This window comes from Globicephala melas, chromosome 18 (assembly GCF_963455315.2).
Source record: "Globicephala melas chromosome 18, mGloMel1.2, whole genome shotgun sequence".
Classification (NCBI taxonomy): Eukaryota; Metazoa; Chordata; class Mammalia; order Artiodactyla; family Delphinidae; genus Globicephala; species Globicephala melas.
In genome coordinates this window covers 3,931,956-3,952,468 of record NC_083331.1, presented here as the reverse complement: position 1 = coordinate 3,952,468, position 20,513 = coordinate 3,931,956, and the positions used below count along the sequence as shown (strand labels likewise).

At 42.9% G+C, this 20,513-nt stretch overlaps 1 protein-coding gene across 1 annotated transcript in view; it reads left to right on the top strand.

Annotated features, from left to right (window-relative positions):
• Nucleotides 1-7,291: 7,291 nt before the first annotated feature.
• Nucleotides 7,292-20,513, top strand: part of LOC115866783 (phospholipid-transporting ATPase IB-like) — a 29,389-nt gene continuing 16,167 nt past the window's right edge. Inside the window, exons 1-2 of the mRNA XM_060288155.1 lie at nt 7,292-7,358; nt 18,707-18,756. Coding sequence (XP_060144138.1) covers nt 18,707-18,756 — 50 coding nt within the window. The 5' untranslated portion in view covers nt 7,292-7,358. The remainder of the gene's footprint in view (nt 7,359-18,706; nt 18,757-20,513) is intronic.

The following is a 20,513-nucleotide window of genomic DNA, read 5'->3' as shown; positions in this document are numbered from 1 at the left end:
TGCTACCCCATTGCCACTGAATTCCTAGTCTTCTCAGTGCCTTTGAGAAGACCTCTATTTAAAACTAGAGTAAAACACCCAAAATATGCCCTACCCACAGCCGGACGCCCAAACTAAAAGGCTTATCTGCCCCAGTTCTCCTCTTATCTGGCTGCTGTCTCCCCTCTAGCCTTTATTTATCTAACTCTACTCATCTTGGAAGGATCAACTTTTTTCAGGAAGTCATCTTTGTTTACTCTAATTGAAACTTCTCTCTCACTCAAATTTTCTCTCCCCCAGGCCTAGAGTAAGATTTTCAGAGGACTGTGGGTGTGAGGTTTTGATGCTCACCCATTATACTTCAAAGCAAAAACAACCCTAAAATATACAATATGTGTACAAAGTTTCTAACTTCTTCCTATAATTGTTACTGTTTTTATAAAGTTTTTCATTTAAAAATAATAAATTTGTTTTTGGCTGCATTGGGTCTTCGTTGCTGTGCGCGGGCTTTCTCTAGTTGCGGCAAGCGGGGGCTGCTCTTCCTTGCGGTGCGCGGGCTTCTCATTGCGGTGGCTTCTCTTGTTGTGGAGCACGGGCTCTAGGCACGTGGGCTTTAGTAGTTGTGGCACACGGGCTCAGTCGTTGTGGCTCATGGGCTCTAGAGCACAGGCTCAGTAGTTGTGGCGCACGGCCTTAGTTGCTCTGCAGCATGTGGGATCGTCCCGGACCAGGGCTCGAACCCGTGTCCCCTGCATTGGCAGGCGGATTCTTAACCACTGCGCCACCAGGGAAGCCCTGTAATTGTTATTTAGATGATTTTTTAAAAAAAAATCCAATTCTTTCAAACGCTGTTTTGGTACCCTTGATTTGATGGTACTCAGGGCAGTGCTAATGCTGTTTGTTGGATTAACCACCTGTTTCCTTCACCAGAAGGAATGCATTATGAGATTAGGGACTTTGGCTGGTTAATTACTGTATCTCTGAAGCCTAGAATAGCATGCACATATAATAGGTTCTCAGTATGTTCAACTCATGAGTAAAAGGGAAATCTTCTAGCTGTGTTCAAATATTTTAAGAACTTCATGTGGCAGATGTGTAAGTGGGGATACCGGGTTGGGTTTTCTTCTGTGCTTCTGAAGGCAAAGAACTACGTATGGGAACTATTGGGACTGAACATACAAATTTTCTGATATTTAGAGCTGGTCATTATTACCTCTAGATTAGAGTTAGAGTTGAACATTACCCTCGGCATCCTCATAAGGCAGTGACCTCTCCCCATCGGTGGAAGTACTCAGAGTCAGAGCAGCATCTGTCAGGGGATTCCTTCTTGCAGAAAGGAGTAGACAAAATAATCCCCCCGCCCCTCCAGCTATCCATGTCCTAATTCCTAGAACCTGTGACTGTGACCTTACATGGCAAAAGGGACTTCCTAGATGTGATTAAGATAAGGACCTTAACATGGTGAGATGATCCTGGATTATTGGCAGGGGGTTAGGGGTGCTCAATCCAATCACATGTGTCCTTCAAATCAGAAAACCTTTCCCGGCTGAGGTCAGAGTCAGAGGATGATGTGAAGGAGGGTCAGAGAGATGCAACGTTGCTGGCTTTAAAAAAGGAGAAAGGGGGCCACAAAACAGGTAATGCAGTTAGCCTCTAAAAGGTCAGAAAGGCCAGTAAAGTTCTCCCCAGCAGGAGCCTCCAGAAATGAACATAGCCCTGCCCTCACTCCGATTTTTTTGTGACATGTGTTGAAGTTTGGAATTCCATTGGAATTCCAAAGGTACAGAACCGTAAGAAAATAAAGTCATGTGTTTTCATCCATCAGGTTTGTTGGAAAACGAATACAATGACCTTTAAGATTATTTGCCAGATTTGAGACTCCATAAGGCTAACCTGTCGGAGGAGGGATTGGATTAGAACCAGGAAAACAATTCCCAAAGTGAGGGTCATTAAACATGGCGGTGATTTATTAAGCAGACTGTGAAATCCCCATCTCTAAAGAGCTTAAAGATGAGAATGGATGAATGTGACCTGTCTAGAACTCAGTCTACAGTTCCATCATCCAAGAGTCCAGGGGATGAGCGAGATGAATCCCTACTCTCTGGAGTCTATGAAAGGAGCCCAGTCTATGAAAAGAGGCAGGATTTCTGTAAGACTGGTGCAAATTGCCTTTAAATGGAAACAATTTCCCTTCTGAAAGCATTGGGGTATTAGGTGAAAATGTCCAAATTGAAGCAATTTAAAACCTCCGTTTCCTATTTGGCATGAGTTATGAAATTTCATATGAACATATAGATACATAAACAATGTAGCCATTGATATTATGCCCAAACTGAGCCTGTCATTTGCTTTTGAGTGATGGAGCAAGACCGCATATTTCCACCCAGGGATCTGTTACAATAGGAACCGTTTTGATTATATCTTAAATTTAAAAAAAACTCCCTCTTACCTTGGGGGAGTGCAGGCCTCTGAGTCTGCAAATCAGTTTGCATACAGCCAACACCCTCTTCGGGAATCTGTTCTGTCTTGCCCAACTAAGGTCCCCACAGAGAGGGAGAGAAGAGCTGCAGATTTCACTTAAAAGTTCCCCCAGTCTGCTCTTCTGGGTGCCTTAAGCAGTGACTGGAAGGTCCTGCTCTCTTTTCTTTTTTTTTCTGATAGGAGGGAATTTTTCTTTTTCTTTTAAAAAATTAATTAATATTTATTTTTGGCTGCGTTGGGTCTTCGTTGCTGCGCGCGCTTCCTCTAGTTGCGGCTAGCGGGGGCTACTCTTCGTTGCGGTGCACGGGCTTCTTATTGCGGTGGCTTCTCTTGTTGCGGAGCGCCAGCTCTAGGCGCGCTTCCGTAGTTGCGGCTCGCGGGCTCAGTAGTTGTGGCTCAGTGGGACTGCTGATAATTCCAGGAGTAGGTACTCAGCTCTCTCTGAAAGTGATCAGTAGCGCTTTGACCATAGATTCGCTCCTCTAAGGAGTCCGCTTCTCTTCCCTAATTGTGCCGCACGACTAAGTTCTTGTCTATGTCTGTTTGAAGGGAGGGTGGGAGGGTGGCTGGGCTGGGGGGGGACTGATGTCATAACTGCCTCCCTTGCACCGTCAGCATTTCTCATCTGTCCTTGTCTACCGACCATTTATTCTTGTAGAATCTAGTTTCCCATCAGCAATGATGAGGACACCTCACCTTGGAGCTGCTGCGTCACCGTTAGTATGGGCTGGATGGTGGCCTGCAAACGACCTTACACTCCCTAGCATTTGTAGACCTTGGACATTAACCCCACTTCTCCCAGGGGAAACTGTAGTCTTGTTTTAGGTCACCTGGTGACTTCTAGTCCAGTGTGCTTATACTTCAGGGCACTGTGGTCCAAGCCAGCTTCAAATAGGGCTCAAGCTAAACATTTCAGAGAGGGATCTAGCATGACTCAACCGAGACTCTCTGGAGTCTAAGTAGTCTGGGTTTGAATCCTGAGGGCCACTTTTGGCAACGTGACCTTGGGTAAGTTACTTAACCATGAGTTTACCCACAAAGTCACTGCTTCCAGACTTTGGCTTAACCCCTGGGAAAGGGAACCCCAAGAATAAATGCGGTAATTTTAATTTTTTACGCAATCCATCAGATGGGGCAGGGAAGGGTGGGCTGCATGTAGCTCAGAGTGGTCAGAAATTAACTGAGATCCAGAAAGTTAAGAGGCGTGATATTTCCTGCACACCTGAGCGGACATTCGTACCGATACACCAGACACCTCGAGAACTTCCGTATCCCGCCATCCCCACGGCTATCAGCCTCGCCCGCCCACCAAACGGTCACCCCTTCTGGAGCCGGCTCAGTTTTCCGGGCCTTTCCCCTTCCTAGGCGTCTCCTGCGGGTTCCCAGTCCGAAGGCTGAACCCCCACGTCGCAGCCGTGGCCGGAGGCGCCCACGGCGGCGAGACTAGCGGTCCTCCGGCTCGTGGCCCGAGCACGGTCCGGCAGCGAACCTCGGACCAGTAGAGGCCCTCGGGAAGCCCCCGCGCCAGGGTCGCGGATCGGCGCGTGGGCGGGCAAGAGGCCGGGGCGTGGGGGGGTCAGTCCCGGCCACACCCCTCCCCGCCTCGCGCCGGCGCTCTGGCAACTGGGGCGGGGGTGGGGGGCAAAGGTGGGCCAGCACCGCCCTCGCACCGCCCCCGCACCGCCCCCGCACCGCCTACGTTGGGGGAGAGGGCGGTGCCGCGACAGGAGGGACGGCCGAGCGCGGACGGCGGCCGAGGAGTCCCAACCTCAAGCCCGGTGCGTGCGCGAGTGTGTGCGGGCGGGGCGGGGGCGCGCGCGCGTCCTGACAGGCTGGTGTCAGCGGCGGCGCGCCCCTCGGCGCGGCCGGAGCTCCAGCTCCAAGCCAGAGTCTGCCCTCCTCGTCTGGGGGAGTTTTAACTGTTCAAAGCTGCACACGCTCTGGCCGTTCAAATTTCCAGAAGTGTCTTGATTGCTTGCTTCCTTTTTTTCACTTTGTTTTGAAATCTTGACCTGCAGCGTGTTATGTCCTGGCTCTCGGACACGCTTTAGGCAACCAGGGCATGAAAAATGGAAATGGAAGCTTCCGTAAGTGATCTTGAATTTCTACCCCTGATGAAAACCTGTGACTGGCTCCCCCGTTGCATTTTTAGGTACAGTCTAAAACGCTTCCACGGTCTCCGGGTCCCCAGGGGCCCGGTCCAGCCCCACCCGGCGGGCCTCACTCCCTCCCCGCAAGCTCCGGGCACATGGACCTTGTACAGTTCTTCAGCGAAAAGAGATCTCCGCTCAGCTGACACTTTTGCCTTGTTTCCCACGACTGAGATTCCTCCTCTTCCTCTCTGCCTACCTCATTCTCGTCCTTTAGATTTCAGATCAAATGCCACTCCCTCGGAAGGATTTCGCTGACCTCTCGAAACTTTATTTTCCTTGGCACTTAACAGTATATCATTAAAAAAAATGTTATCTTGTGTTTATTTGTTCAATGCTTACGTTTAGTAGACTGTAAAGTTCAGGAAGGGACGACCATGGCTCTTTTGCCTTTTACTGTACTTTCAGAACCTCGCAGGAGGTGGGACATAGTGGATATTCCCCAAATATGTATTGAAAGTACAAAAGACCTTTCCAAGCATGTGATTACAGACCTTTGATTCTGGGAACGTGCAAGGTTTGCAGTTTGCCCCGGAGGAGACAAGTTTCGAATCACGGCCTCTAAACTTTTTCCACGGTACCTTACTTTCATTAACAAATTTTTTTTTCTTGCACTCCAAATATATGTATATTTATTTATTTACAAATTATAAAAGTGTAGTGCATGCTCATATATATTTATATATTATTATAAAGCACACACAACCAAACAGAACCTTTTTAAAGCTAAGATAAAAATAATAGCTATAAATAAAAGTTCTACAATTTTTTTCCTGCACTATGCTTTGGAGCCCACTATGCAGATAATTTGTGAGAAGAGGGCTGCCCTCTCTTGGTAGAGGGCAGCTAAAGACACTTGCTTTGCATGGCCCGAATTCCTCAGGCTTTCACAGGGTTACCGTTTTGTGACCTCTCGTATACTCAGCATTCCTGGTCTACACTATTTTCATTCAAGGAAAATATAAAGCGAGGCATTGTTTTAAGCCAGCACATTCTTTAAAATGCAGAGGTACTCGTATTATGCACTTATATTGGACCAGGAAACAATGAAACATACGCATGTATAAATGTCTCAAAACTGAGTGTCCATCTTTATAACACCATGGTCACTACTCTATAAACGGAAAAATAATTAATCTGTTCTCATGTTTCAAGGCTTACAGAATTTTCACCTTTGAAGGCAACTGAATTATATTATTTTAGGTTTCTTTCTTTTCTTTTTCTTTCTTTTTTTTTTTTTTTGGCAGCGCTGTGCATCTTGTGGGATCTTAGTTCCCCAACCAGGGCCCACAGCAGTGAAAGCCCGGAGTCCTAACCACTGGGCCGCCAAGGAAGTCCCATATTATTGTAGTTTTGATGGTGGGATATTCCCTACTGACTTTTATATTATATATATAATCTATCTATACTGTATTATACATTTATAATATAATTATGTCATATTATAAATGTTTATACATTTATATATAAATAAAGCCTTATACACTTTAAGCCTTAAGAACTTCTAGGGTAAAAGCATAACAGATTTCTATTATACAGCATGTCTTTTGGACTTAAATAGTTCAGTGTTTGAACAAATTCTGAAATGCGTTTATGTACGGGTGAAATGGGGGAGACCAATCATAACATCGTCCTAGGAAAATATTACAGATCTATGTATGAGAATTTCCAGCAAAGTCAGCTACACCTTCTGAGAGAGCTAGGAGTGAAACATGTAACATAAGTCAAAACTGCAATTGTTCACTAATTGTTTACAATTTCCAGTTGTGTAGATAAATAATTCACTTAACCATTATTTATTTCTCCAGAGCTATTTTTTGCTACTTGATCAACATATTCAATTTTACCTTTTCATTTCTACTTCTGCAAAAACGATTATGTTTTAGAATCTGTCTAAACTGCCCCTATTTTCAAGTTGACACGTGTCAGGCAGGAATATTACGCAGGCAGTGCACAATCCAACCACAGTTCCCCAAGGGTACCAATCTCCCAGAATTGCTATGTCAAAGCCCACATCCTAATCCAACATTCCCATCCCTCTGCCTATTCCAGTCACCAAAGGAATTCTTTGGGGGTATGTTGTTTTACTCGGGCTCTACGGCATATCGAGTTGCATGTTACCAGAGTTTCTGAAAATAGCAGCTCACTTATTAATTACACACGGGAAAAGGTGCCATTACGATGGAGAGAATTAGAGGACACTGTTTTAATTAGAAGATCAGTGTATCATCACCAACAACTTGTGGAGCCCTAGCTGGGCCTCCTCCAGCCGCAGGCGGGCACCGCGACGGCTCTTCTCTCCCGGGGGCGTGGCCCACCCTGGGTGAAGGGACGGAACCGCGGTGGGTGCTGAGTGATGGTTCCGCGACCTGGTCGTGGGGCCTCCCTGGCTCGCTCCCCGGAGCTCCCGGCAGCCAACCGGTGACCCCATGCGCCGGCAGGAGACGCGCCGCCGAGGCCCCCAGCGCACCGACTGCGCAGGCGCAGAGCCGGGCAGACCCGCGGCGCAGGGGAGGCCGGCGGGGCTGCTGCTCGCTGGCCGCGGCCCGTCCCGAAGAGCCGGGGCGCCCGGGGAGGCTGCCGGAGCAGCGGCCGCAGACCCATGGAGGAGCGTGCTGGACGCACGGGGGAAGCCGCTTCGCACGGGCTCTGAGGAGAAGCCGAGCTCGGCCGTTCCCGGCCTGGGTTTCCTCCTTTGTGACCCTGCCTCGCGGGGGCCGTGAGGGAGCAGTGTCGGCCGCGTGGCCGGTGCGCTTGAAGAAGAAGGTGACGGGAAAAAGGCGCGGGCAGAGCGAGCGGCCGGCAGGCTGTGTCCTTGTGTCACCTCCCGTGGGAAAGCCGCCCGCGCCCAGGCGGCCGCTGCGCTGGGTGCTCGGGCGCCGGATCCCTGCGGTCGTTGGTGGTGGGAGCCGGGCTGGGGACCCTGGGGACGGCCTTGCTTCCTTGCTCACACCGTTCACATGACATTTCATCGCAGCCTTCAGTGTCGACGTTGGACTTGAGTGAAAGTTCATCTCGTCCAAATATTTATTGAATGACTATTCGAGAATTATTTTAAAAATCTGAGTGCTTAGGCGAGCGCCTGGCACCCAAAAGGGTCACATTCCTGGTTTAATACCGTAACCTCACAAGGCCCTTTTTCTTCATCCGTAAGAGTGACTCCACCGCCCAAGGTTGCCCAAGGTCACAGGCCAGGGAGCTGCAGTGCTTGCTGAGAGATTTTTTTTTTTTTTAAGATTTAAAAAAAAAAAAAAGTACAGTTGATTTAGTGTTGTGTTAATTTCTGCCGTACAGCAAAGTGATTCAGTTATACATATACGTACATTCTTTTCTTTATATTCTTTTCCCTTTTGGTTTATCACAGGATATTGAATAGAGTTCCCCCTTGAAGCAAGGCGTTTGGCCTCCAGGCTCTGTGCTCTTAGTCACAACAGTTAGTGACTAAGGAGCACGTTTTTAGATGCATTCTGCAGGCTCTTCTTCTATTTTATTTGTACTTCTGTTAGATTAGGAGATAAATCACTTTGGATGGAATCTGTGATCTATCAATCCTACGTGGACCTTAAAAGTGCAGTGGATTGAGATTCCTGTGTTTTTCACCTCGTCTTAGGGCACAGTGTGGTTGTCTGAATTACTTCAGTGTAAATGATATCCACACTCAAAATACACATAGGCAACAGAAGGCAACTACAAAGCTCACAGGACTCAAACTTTCTAGGACCCACTGGGTCATCGCTCATCTAAAGGAAATTGTAGCTGTAACTGCTGGTGAAACTGAAGGGGTGCAGGTATAATCTCCCCTAGGAGGCTGGTTGGGCATCTCATAGAGGCTGTACTTCCAGAGGTTAGTCGTTTATGAGATTTGTTCTGTTCTTTGAAGCTACTCATTTCAAAAACACTTCTTCTGAAGGCTATGTATTCCTATAATGTATTCCTTTCACTGATTTCTGTGCTAGAGGAAATGAAGGTAATCAGTGGGGTGTATGTGAGAAGACTCTTCAGGGGAATTTTAAACAGTTGGCCAGAGGGCAGTTCACCAGACAGCTGGCATTGTTGCATGAAGAACGATGGGAGCAAATATTAGACTCTTGTTAGGGGTCACGGTTGGGTTTTCAGGCATTTCCTGTTAAATCATGGTAAAGAATGCACATTTGTGCATTAGAGGGGCCTATTCTACATGTTAGAAACAAGACCTTTCGGGGAGTACAGTTATGCTTTAGGAAGTGTGAGCCCATTGTGATAGGCTGAAAGTGCCCCAGGCCCCCGACCCCAGGATATCCACAGCCTAATGCCTGGAACCTTGAATGTTACCTTATTTGGAAAAGTCTTTGCAGATGTGATTGACTTAAGGATCTCGAGATGGGGAGGTTCTCCTGGATTACCTGGGGGTGCCCTACATACAATCACAAGTGTCCTTAAATAAGAGAGAGGCAGAGGGGATTGGATACAGGAAAAAAGAGAAGGAGGCCATGTGAAGATGGAGGCATGGACTGGAGATATGGCCGCAAGCCAAGGAATGCTGGCAGTAATCAGAAGCTGGAAGAAGCAGGGAACAGATTCTTCCTTAGAGCCTCCAGCGGGAGCACAGACCCCCTGATACCTTGATTTTGGTTCACTAAAACCGATTGTGGATTTTGGCCTCCAGAACTGTGAGAGAATACATTTCTCTTAGGCCACCAAGCTTGTGATATTTGTTACTGCAGCCGCAGGAAATTAATGCTCGTGGTTAATTCAGGGAACTAATAGATCTCTGAATCTGTCTAACAAGGAATTCGTTGATACTAGTTTTGTCCCTTTGATACTATTTTCCCTTCTTGGAATGCTTGGCTTTGTGGTTGATGGTATAGAGACTGACTTGGTGACCCTGAGTCGTGTGGCTCCATCCCGTACATTCAGGTGTTTTTGTTTGTTTGAGTGGTCAGGGATAGCAGTATAAATAAGACAATGTCCATATCCAGGCCATGAGGTCAGTATCTGCCTATCAAATGTCAATATTGGCCTCAGAATATTAACGTTAAAATTAATTGCTCACCTTGGCTCACCACGCACTAGTAGGGTTGGATAAGCTTCACAATCTGACTGGGGTTATAAGGAGGACCAAGCCAAAAGAAAAGAAACCCTTGGTTATATACATTTAGCACTGTGATATATTTATGTTATACTGGGTTTGTAAATCATTACGTCTAAACATACGCATGAAGTCAAGATTGAGTCAGGAGCCCAGCGGGCCAATTCTGGCTCCTCTACTTTAGGCAACTTAGTTAAACTTTCTGGAGAGTGGAAATAGCATGAGATATAATAATAAATATTATTTAATAAACACGTATGTATCAGAAACTGGACTAAGTGCTGTACGTATATAATCTTATTTAATCCTTGTAACAACCCCTAGCAATAAGTGTTATCCTAATTATATAGATGAGATTGATGTTCAGAAAAAATTAAGAAAACTTGTCCAAATCTGCAAAATCAGTGGCTGAACTGGAATCTGGACACAGGATGTCTTATATCCAAGTACATACTCTTTTTTTTTTTTTCCAATATTTATTTATTTGGCCACGTTGGGTCTTAGTTGCAGCACGCAGGGTCTTCGTTGCTGCGTGTGGGATCTTACTTGCAGTGTGCAGGATCTTTGATTGCAGCATGCAGGGGTCTTTACTTGCAGCATGTGAACTCTTAGTTGCGGCATGTGGGATCTAGTTCCCTGAACAGGGATCGAACCCGGGCCCCCTGCATTGGGAGCATGGAGTCTCAGCCACTGGACCACCAGGGAAGTCCCTCTAACTACATACTTTTTTTTCTTAATAATTTTTTAATAGATCTTTATTGGAGTATAATAGTTTCACAATACTGTGTTAGTTTCCATAGTACAACAAAGTGAATCAGCCATATGCATACATATGTCCCCATATCCCCTCCGTCTTGAGTCTCCCTCCTATCCTCCCTATCCCACCCCTCTAGGTCATCGCAAAGCACCGAGCTGATCTCCCGGTGCTACGCTGCTGCTTCCCACTAGCCGACTATTTTACATTCGGTAGTGTATATATGTCGATGCTACTCTCACTGTGCCCCAGCTTCCCCCTCCCACCCTGTGTCCTCAAGACCATTTCCTATGTCTACATCTTTATTCCTGCCCTGCAACTAGGTTCATCAGTACCATTTTTTTTTAAGATGCCTTATATATATGTGTTAGCGTACGGTATTTGTTTTTCTCTTTCTGTCTTCACTCTGTATGACAGACTCTAGGTCCATCCACCTCACTACAAATAACTCAATTTCGTTTCTTCTCATGGCTGAGTAATATTCCATTGTATATATGTACCACATCTTCTTTATCCATTCATCTGTCAGTGGACATTTAGGTTGGTTCCATGTCCTGGCTATTGTAAATAGTGCTGCAGTGAACACTGTGGTACCTGCCTCTTTTTGAATTATGGTTTTCTCAGGGTATATTCCCAGTAGTGGGATTGCTGGGTCATATGGAGTTCTAATTTTAGTTTTAGTTTTTTTTTTTTTGCGGTACGCGGGCCTCTCACTATTCTGGCCTCTCCCCCGTTGCGTAGCACAGGCTCGGGACGCGCAGGCTCAGTGGCCATGGCTCACGGGCCCATCTGCTCCGCAGCATGTGGGATCTTCCCGGACCGGGGCATGAACCCGTGTCCCCTGCATCGGCAGGCGGACTCTCAACCACTGCACCACCAGGGATGCCCCTATTTTTAGTTTTTTAAGGAACCTCCATACTGTTTTCCATAGTGGTTGTATCAATTAACATTCCCACCAACAGTGCAGGAGGGTTCCCTTTTCACCACACCCTTTCCAGTATTTATTGTTTCTAGATTTTTGGATAATAGCCGTTCTGACCGGCGTGAGGTGATACCTCATTGTAGTTTTGACTTGCATTTCTCTAATAATTAGTGATGTTGAGCATCTTTTCATGTGCCTCTTGGCCATCTGTATGTCTTCCTTTGTGAAATGTCTATTTAGGTCTTCTGCCCATTTTTAAATTGGATTGTTTGTTTTTTGGATATTGAGCTCCATGAGCTGTTTGTATATTTTGGAGATGGATCCTTTGTCTGTTGTTTCATTTGCAAATATCTTCTCCCATTCTGAGGGTTGTCTTTTTGTCTTGTTTATGGTTTCCTTTGCTGTGCAAAAGCTTTGAAGTTTAATTAGGTCCCATTTGTTTATTTTTGTGTTTATTTCTATTACTCTAGGAGATGGGTCAAAAAAGATCTTGCTGTGGTTTATAAACGTCAACGAGTGATTTTCCTATGTTTTCCTCTAAGAGTTTTATAATGTCTGGTCTTACATTTAGGTCTTTATTCCACCTGGAGTTTATTTTTGTGTATGGTGTTAGGTAGTGTTCTAATTTCATTCTTTTACATGTAGCTGTCCAGTTTTCCCAGCACCACTTATTGAAGAGGCTGTCTTTTCTCCATTGTGTGCTCTTTCCTCCTTTATCCTAAATTAGGTGACCATATGTGCATGGGTTTATCTCTGGGCATTCTATCCTGTACCACTGATCTATATTTCTGTTTTTGTGACAGTACCATACTGTCTTGATGTCTGTAGCTTTGTGGTATAGTTTGAAGTCAGGGAGCCTGATTCCTCCAATTTTCTTTCTCAAGATTGCTTTGACTATTTGGGGTCTTTTGTGTTTCCATACGAATTGTAAAATTTTTTGTTCTACTTTTGTGAAGAATGCCATTGATAGTTTGATAGAGATTGCATTGAATCTGTAGATTACTTTGGGTAGTATAGTCATTTTCACCATATTGATTCTTCCAATCTAAGAACATGGTATATTTCTCCATCTGTTTATGTCATCTTTGATTTCTCTCATCAGTGTTTTATAGTTTTCTGAGTACAAGCCTTTCGCCTCCTTAGGCAGGTTTATTCCTAGGTATTTTATTCTTTTTGTTGAGATGGTGAATGGGAGTATTTCCTTAATTTCTCTTTCTGATTTTTCGTTGGTGGTGTACAGAAATGCCAGATATTTCTGTGCATTAATTTTGTATCCTGCAACCTTACCAAATTCATTGATTAGTTCTAGTAGTTTTCGGGTGGTATCCTTAGGATTTTCTATGTATAGTATCATGTCATCTGCAAAGAGTGGCAGTTTTACTTCTTCTTTTCCAGTTTGTATTCCTTTTATTTCTTTTTCTTCTCTGATTGCTGTGGCTAGGACTTCCAAAACTATGTTGAATAAGAGTGGTGAGAGTGGAGATCCTTGTTTTTTTCCTTATCTTAGTGGAAATGCTCTCAGTTTTCACCACTGAGTATGATGCTTGCTGTGGGGTTGCCATATATGGCCTTTATTATGTTGAGGTAGATTCCCTCTATGCCCATTTTCTGGAGAGTTTCTATCATAAATGGGTGTTGAATTTTGTCAAAATCTTTTTCTGCATTTATTGATATAATCATATGGTTTTTATTCCTTAATTTGTTAATGTAGTGTATCCTACTGATTGATTTGCGTATATTGAAGAATCCTTGCATCCCTGGGATATATCCCAGTTGGTCATGGTATATGATCCTTTTAATGTGTTGTTGGATTCTGTTTGCTAGTATTTTGTTCAGGATTTTTGCATTTATGTTCATCAGTGATATTGGTCTATAATTTTCTTTTTTTGTGACATCTTTTTCTGATTTTGGTGTCACAGTAATGGTGGCTTTGTAGAATGAATTTGGGAGTGTTCCTCCCTCTGCAATTTTTTGGAAGAGTTTGAGAAGGATTGTGTTAGCTCTTCTCTAAGTGTTTGATAGAATTTGCCTGTGAAGCCATCTGGTCCTGGACTTTTGTTTGTTGGAAGATTTTAAATTACAGTTTCAATTTCATTACTTGTGAAAGGTCTGTCTATATTTTCTAATTCTTCCTGGTTCAGTCTTGGAAAATTGTACCTTTCCAAGAATTTGTCCATTTCTTCGTGGTTGTCCATTTTACTGACATATAAGTGTTTGTAGTAGTCTCTTATAATCCTTTGTATTTCTGCAGTGTCAGTTGTGATTTCTCCTTTTTCATTTCTAATTTTATTGATTTGTGTCCTCTCCCTTTTTTTCTTGATGAGTCTGGCTAAGGGTTTATCAATTTTGTTTATCTTCTCAAAGAACCAGCTTTTAGTTTTATTGATCTTTGCTATTGTTTTCTTTGTTTCTATTTCATTTATTTCTGCTTTGATCCTTATGATTTCTTTCCTTCTACTGACTTTTGGTTTTCTTCTTCTTTCTCTAGTTGTTTTAAGTGTAGGGTTAGATTGTTTATTTGCTATTTTTCTTGTTTCTCAGGGTGAGATTGAATTGCTATAAACTTCCCTCTTAGAACTGCTTTTGCTGCATCCCATAGGTTTTGGGTCGTCGTGTTTTTGTTGTCATTTGTTTCTATGTATTTTTTTATATCTTCTTTGATTTATTCAGTGATCTCTTGGTTATTTAGTAGCGCACTGTTTAGCCTCCATGTATTTGTGGTTTTTACAGTTTTTTTCCTGTAATTGATTTCCAGTCTCACAGCACTGTGGTCAGAAAAGATGCTTGATACGATTTCAATTTTCTTAAATTTTCCAAGGCTTGATTTGTGACCCAAGATGTGATCTATCGTGGAGAATGTTCTATGTGCACTTGAGAAGAAAGTGTATTTTGCCACTTTTGGGTGGAATGTTCTATAAATATCAATTAAATCTATCTGGTCTAATGTGTCATTTAAAGCTTGTGTTTCCTTATTTATTTTCTGTTTGGATGATCTGTCCATTGGTGTAAGTGGGGTGTTAAAGTTCCCTACTATTATTGTGTTGCTGTCGATTTCCCCTTTCATGGTTGTTAGTATTTGCCTTATGTATTGAGGTGCTCCTATGTTGGGTGCATAAACATTTATATTTGTTATACCTTCCATTCCATTAGACTTACAATAGATTTACAGAGCTTGGCAAGAATGACAGAAACAAAGCCATTCCAGAGTTCCTTCAAATTAAGAAAAAGATTTCTTAGGTGACAACCATGTGTTGACTGAAGTTAATACTTCGTAAGTTGTGACTGAACAAATATTCCAATTTGAATGTGGGGTTGTAACTTTTAGTTGTTTTTAAAAATATTTTTCTTTGAAATAAAATTCTTGCTGGATGTCACCTGAACATGTTTCTCCCAATAGGTCAATGAACTACCATCATTTGGAAGAGGATATTATTTTAGCAACCACAAAATTAGACAAAGTCCTTTCAAATATTTGTATTCTCATTTGATTTTTGCAGTAGCTCTATGAGTAGTGCTGCGAGGTCCCTGTTACTGCTCCCATTTGATAGATGTAGTAACTGAGACGCACTCAAGGCCACACAGCGTGTCTGAGGCAGAGCCAGGATTTGAAAGCCACGTCTTCCTAATCACCTCGATGTTTGTTTCCACGTGGCTTTGCTTCTCCTGAATTGACTGCCAACCTATGTGAGAAACTAGCACATACGGGTCCAAAACCAAGTATTCTTGACTCTCCACTGTGAATTTTTTCTAAATGTCACGTACATTGGAAGATCAGGGGCAGTATAGATTTCCTGAAAATTTTTTGAGCCAAGTTCTGATTGTGTGGCTTGGCGATTTTGTTTGTTTCCTGCAGGATGAAGATATGCATTTTAAGGGAAATAATGTGTACGCCATGGCCAGAGCATCCAATCTTAATGAAGAGCTTGGGCAGATGAGGGCCTCTCCAGGGCTGAGCAGGGTGATGGGAGCTTCACAGAAGGTGGATTCAGGGAGAGCATGTGCGGAGTTCAAATGCTAAATGTCGCCATGGGCTATAGATAGTATGACACACACGTGGAGCTTCAGGAGTACAGTTTGTTCAGATATTAATAATATTGCATCATGGGTTGCAAGTAGAACAGACCAAATACAGGTTATTATGTGCTTACGAAAGAGTGGAAGAGCTGGAGGGATAGGTAGGAAAAGCTGTGGGGAGCTCCCAGGGTTTCACTTATCTCTGAGGGAGCCACAGGGACCCTGGAGCCTGGGAGGTGGCCATGATTATGCCTCCCTAAGGCAGGTGACCCACAGGGAAGCATCCAGAAAGTGCTGCAAAATTCCATACCTGCCAAACCCATGCATCTGCCCACAGCTGCCAGAAGGGAAGCAGTAGAACTTCTAGCTCTTTACTGAAAATTCCTCTCAATGGTAGAAACGAACCTGCTGACAAGAGATTGGGAGAAAGGTAGCCTCGGGCCTCTAGACCCTGCCATTCAATAGCAAGAGGCAGGAATGATGCCAGGTTACCAACAGACAGATGTTGGTTACCTTTTAAATGACACTGGCATCTTTACAAGTTAAAATTCACCTTTAAGAACTGCCACGATTTTTTGTCAATTATACTACAGTAAAGCTGAAAAAAAAAAAAGGTACAACAACTCTCACAGTTGTATAGTATCTAAAAGGAGAAAGACTTGTAATTGTTAAGTTTTTTCTATCTATTTTTTGTTCTCAATATATTTTTTTTTACTAGATTATGATTTTCCTTCTTTCAATTAATTGGAGGCCACATATAAATTATGGTGAAAGGCAGAATTTTGGAGTTAAACTTCCTGAATGTGAATCCTGGTTTCACCATTTACCAGCAGAGACAAGGACACCACAAGAAAAGAAAATTACAGGCCAATATCCCTGATAAATTTGGATGCCAAAATCCTCAACCAAATATTGGCGAATCAAATTCAACAATACATTGAAAGGATCATACATCATGATGATTTATTCTATGAGTGCAAGGCTGGTGCAACATCCACAAATCGAACAGTGTGATCCACCACATGAACAAAATGAGGAAGGGCTTCCCTGGTGGCGCAGTGGGTAAGAATCCACCTGCCAATGCAGGGGACACGGGTTCGAGCCCTGGTCCGGGAAGATCCCACATGCCACGGAGCAACTAAGCCCATGCACCACAACTACTGAGCCTGCTCTCTAGAGCCTGCATGCCACAACTACTGAGCCCACATGCCACAACTACTAAAGCCCACGTGCCTAGAGTGCATGCTCTGCAACTAGAGAAGCCACCACAATGAGAAGCCCGCACACCACAATGAAGAATAGCCCCCACTTGCTGCAACTAGAGAAAACCCTGCATGCAGCAACAAAGACCTATTGCAGCCAAAAATAAATAAATTAAATAAATACAATTTTTAAAAAATGATGGATAAGAATCATGTAATCATCTCAACAGATGCAGAAAAAGCATTTGACAAAATTCAACATCCATGTATGATAAAAATGTCAACAAAGTGGCTACAGAGGGAACATATTTCAACATAATAAAGGGTGTATATGACAAGCTCACAGTTGAAATTATACTCAATGAAAAATTGAAAGTTATTCCTCTAAAATCAGAAATAAAACAAGGATGCCTACTCTCACTACTTTTATTCAGCTTAGTATTGAAAGTCCTAGCCACAGTAATTAGGCAAGAAAAATAAATATAAGGCATCCAAATCAGAAAGGAAGAATCAAAGCTGTCTTTTTTGGCAGATGACATGATATGTATAGAAAACCCTAAAGACTCCACCAAAAACCTGTAAGCAATAATAACTCCAGCAAAGTTGCATGATACAAAATCAGTTGTTTCTAAAAATAAAAACAAATAAAAGTTTTTGAAAGCTTATGTGAAAGCTTCTGCCTTTTATTATAATTTCTGGTGACTTTATTTAACAAATAGTTAGTTGGTATCGGTCTATTCTTTCTGAATAATACAAAGATCTTAAAACTGTTTAACTCCACATTGCTTTGCAGTATTTGTTGGACAGAAATGATCACCTACAGAATTTCCATTTGTCTTTAAAACGAGTATTATACTTGTGATCATGATTAAAATGGCTTTGGGTTTGGTTTTCTTTTTCATCTGAGATATACATATACATATATATATATATATCAGTATATCAGTGTCTATCTACTTAGTGTTTTCTAGATACTTTTAATGAGATTTCTTGTGGTAGGAAAATGAACTTGGACTTCTGAATTTCTTAGGTTTGATGACTTGAAGTTCACTTTGTGTATTACCATAGAATTTCACCTCCAGTGTACAACAAAGAGAAGAGTATGGCTTCTGAAAGAAATAAATATTACATATAGAATTCTTATAGACTGAACTTCTTGTTTTCTAAAAACTCACATAATTTGAGGGTTTAAAGAGAAAGAACACCATCTTTGCTCTCTAAATACTTTTTTTTTTTTTTTTGCGGTATGCGGGACTCTCACTGTTGTGGCCTCTCCTGTTGCAGAGCACAAGCTCCGGACGCGCAGGCCCAGCGGCCATGGCTCACGGGCCCAGCCGCTCCGCAGCATGTGGGATCTTCCCGGACCGGGGCACGAACCCGTGTCCCCTGCATCGGCAGGCGGACTCTCAACCACTGCGCCACCAGGGAAGCCCCAACGCACTGTTTTTTTTCCTAGTAGTAATTCAATGGTTAGAGATGCTCACTGGACGTTGAGTCCTTGCTAGAATGGACTGATTAATTCATCTTTATATCACATAGATATGTATATAAATATCATACATCACATTTGAACTTCTGCAGTGGTGAAGCTGAGAGCTGGTAGATGCAGAGATAAATTGATCATGGTTACAGGAATCCAAGAGGCCGTAACTGGAAAAATTTAGAAAAGAATGCATATTTCATTGGTACATTTTTTAGCATGCTACCTCTTTTCATGTTTACCTCTTCAAATTATCTAAGCATTAAGGATTTCATTTGATCCGTGCAATTTTATTAAAAGATTTATTTGTTCTCATTTCTCTCTGCTGATTTTCTCCCTTACTGCTTGTAACCTTACAACATGAGAGTGTTCATACAATGTTTCTAATCGCTCGGATTTTAGATGGAAGAGAGAAGAGGTGTTTCAGTCTTAAATTGTCACTGTCAGAAGCACTTTTGCTAATATTGCCTAGGTTGCAAACAATATTCTTACCAGAGGAGGGCACCATTATCTCATCGGACTTGCAGGAAGATTTATATTTTGAAAAAGATATGTATTTGGAGGGTAAAACTTGTTTGTGATTGGGAGAATGAGTTATTTTGTGAGATGAATACTTTTTTCCTCAGGTAAGACTATGTTGTCTTATCTTCTTGTAGATGGGAGAAGAATTCACATTTGAAATTCTTATTGTCCTGGAGTTTTCTAGGTAAGCTGCCTTTTCATTCTATTTGTGTATTTCCCAGGGCTCTTTCTGTGACTATTCAACTGAGATTTGGCAATGTAAATCAAAACCTTAATACAGAATCCTGAAATTCTAGTTAGCTTCTGCGCGCCCTTTCATCTCAGCTCAGTCTTCTCTTCTCTAGTAAAAATTCCCTTTTGTAGTTGGTGCAGGTTCTTGACCTCTCCTTTCTAGCACTTGTCATAGTCAGAGCTGCGATTTCAAATCTGGGTTACAACTTAACAACTGTGTCGCTAACTAGACTGTAAGTTCCAGGAGGGCTGGAGTCACCTCCTGCAGGGGCTGGTATCCAGCAAATACTCAATAAATATTTGGTGAATAGATTTTTGCCTTAAAAAGCAAAATTCAACTGAGTAGATTTTAAAGATCTTACTGGCTTTATTCAGTGATTCATGAGTTGGGCAGCATCCCATCGAGCAGATAAAGTACCTCTCAGGAGTTGTACAACGTGGAAGACTTTTTAGGCAGATGGGGCGGGACAGAGAATACGAGCATAAAGTAGATTGTTTGGGACAAGGTCATCTTCCTCACCCTGAGGTCTGTCACTCAGGTTACCTCACTAGTGCTGACCAGGTGATTCCACACTGACTGGTTAAGATTAGATTCCTGGGAGAGTCTGAAATTGCAGTTAGGTCAGGTATTGAGTCTCAGTTTGGGGTTGTGGGCTGAGCACACGACTCCATTTTGGGCCTATTGTCTCTTTTTTAACAAATGGATATTGAACATTATTTTCACAAATAAACCAAAAACTGTTTCTTTAAAAATAGACAGTGATTTGATTAATTTTTTCCCAAACGATGTGCATCCTTCTTTCCTCTTACACCCCAGCATCTGTGGCCTGATTCCCCAAAGCATGTTGTCAGGATATTGGTGATGGTTTTATTTCCATTGGATTTTCCTCCAGACTCATGAAGTCATATCTCTTGGACCATTTCACTATTTCTAATGTGAAATTTGAAAAATTAGAAAAGGAAATTAATAAGTAAATCATTCGTTCTTCCTTAAGTCAGATGATTTTTTTAATTGTATTTTTAAGCCTTGTTTCCCAATGACATTAAAAAAAAAAAAAACCCTTTAAACCTCAGAAAAGTTTTTGTTACCCCCTCTCTAGGAGATTTTTTTTTTTTTTTTTTTTTTGGCCATGCCAGGTGGCATGCAGGATCTTATCTCCCCAACCAGGGATTGAACCTGTGCCCGCTGCAGTGGAAGCATGGAGTCCTAACCACTGGACAGCCAAGGAAGTCCTAGGAAAGATTTTTCTAAGAACTTTGTTACAAGAAGATACATCTCAGTATTCATTCTAATTTTCTCCTTTCTTAATATTTGACTACTGCTACCACTAGAGCAGTCATTTCCTGTCATTAACACCTGCTCTCCTAGTTAGGTAACACTTAAATGATTCATTTGCTTTGAGTAGTGTTCTAACAGCTTTCTAAGTATTTAAAACAATTGCTAATCCTTTATCCCTGTTGGAAAGTCCCTTCTAGATGAAGCGTTCCACTGTAAGATTGGTCACCGGGACCATCCCTGGAGGGTGGGAGCTCTAGCTTAGACTGTTGGCAGTGAGGTGGGGACAGATGAAGACTGTGTTTTCGGCAGGCATGGCCATGGGGCTCCTGGGGGGTGGGAAACATCTTTTCTTACTGGACTCCCTGCTTGGTGACCTGGCAGAGTTGCCATCTCAGCGGCTCATTTTGCTCCTTGGTGGCTATATTGACAGA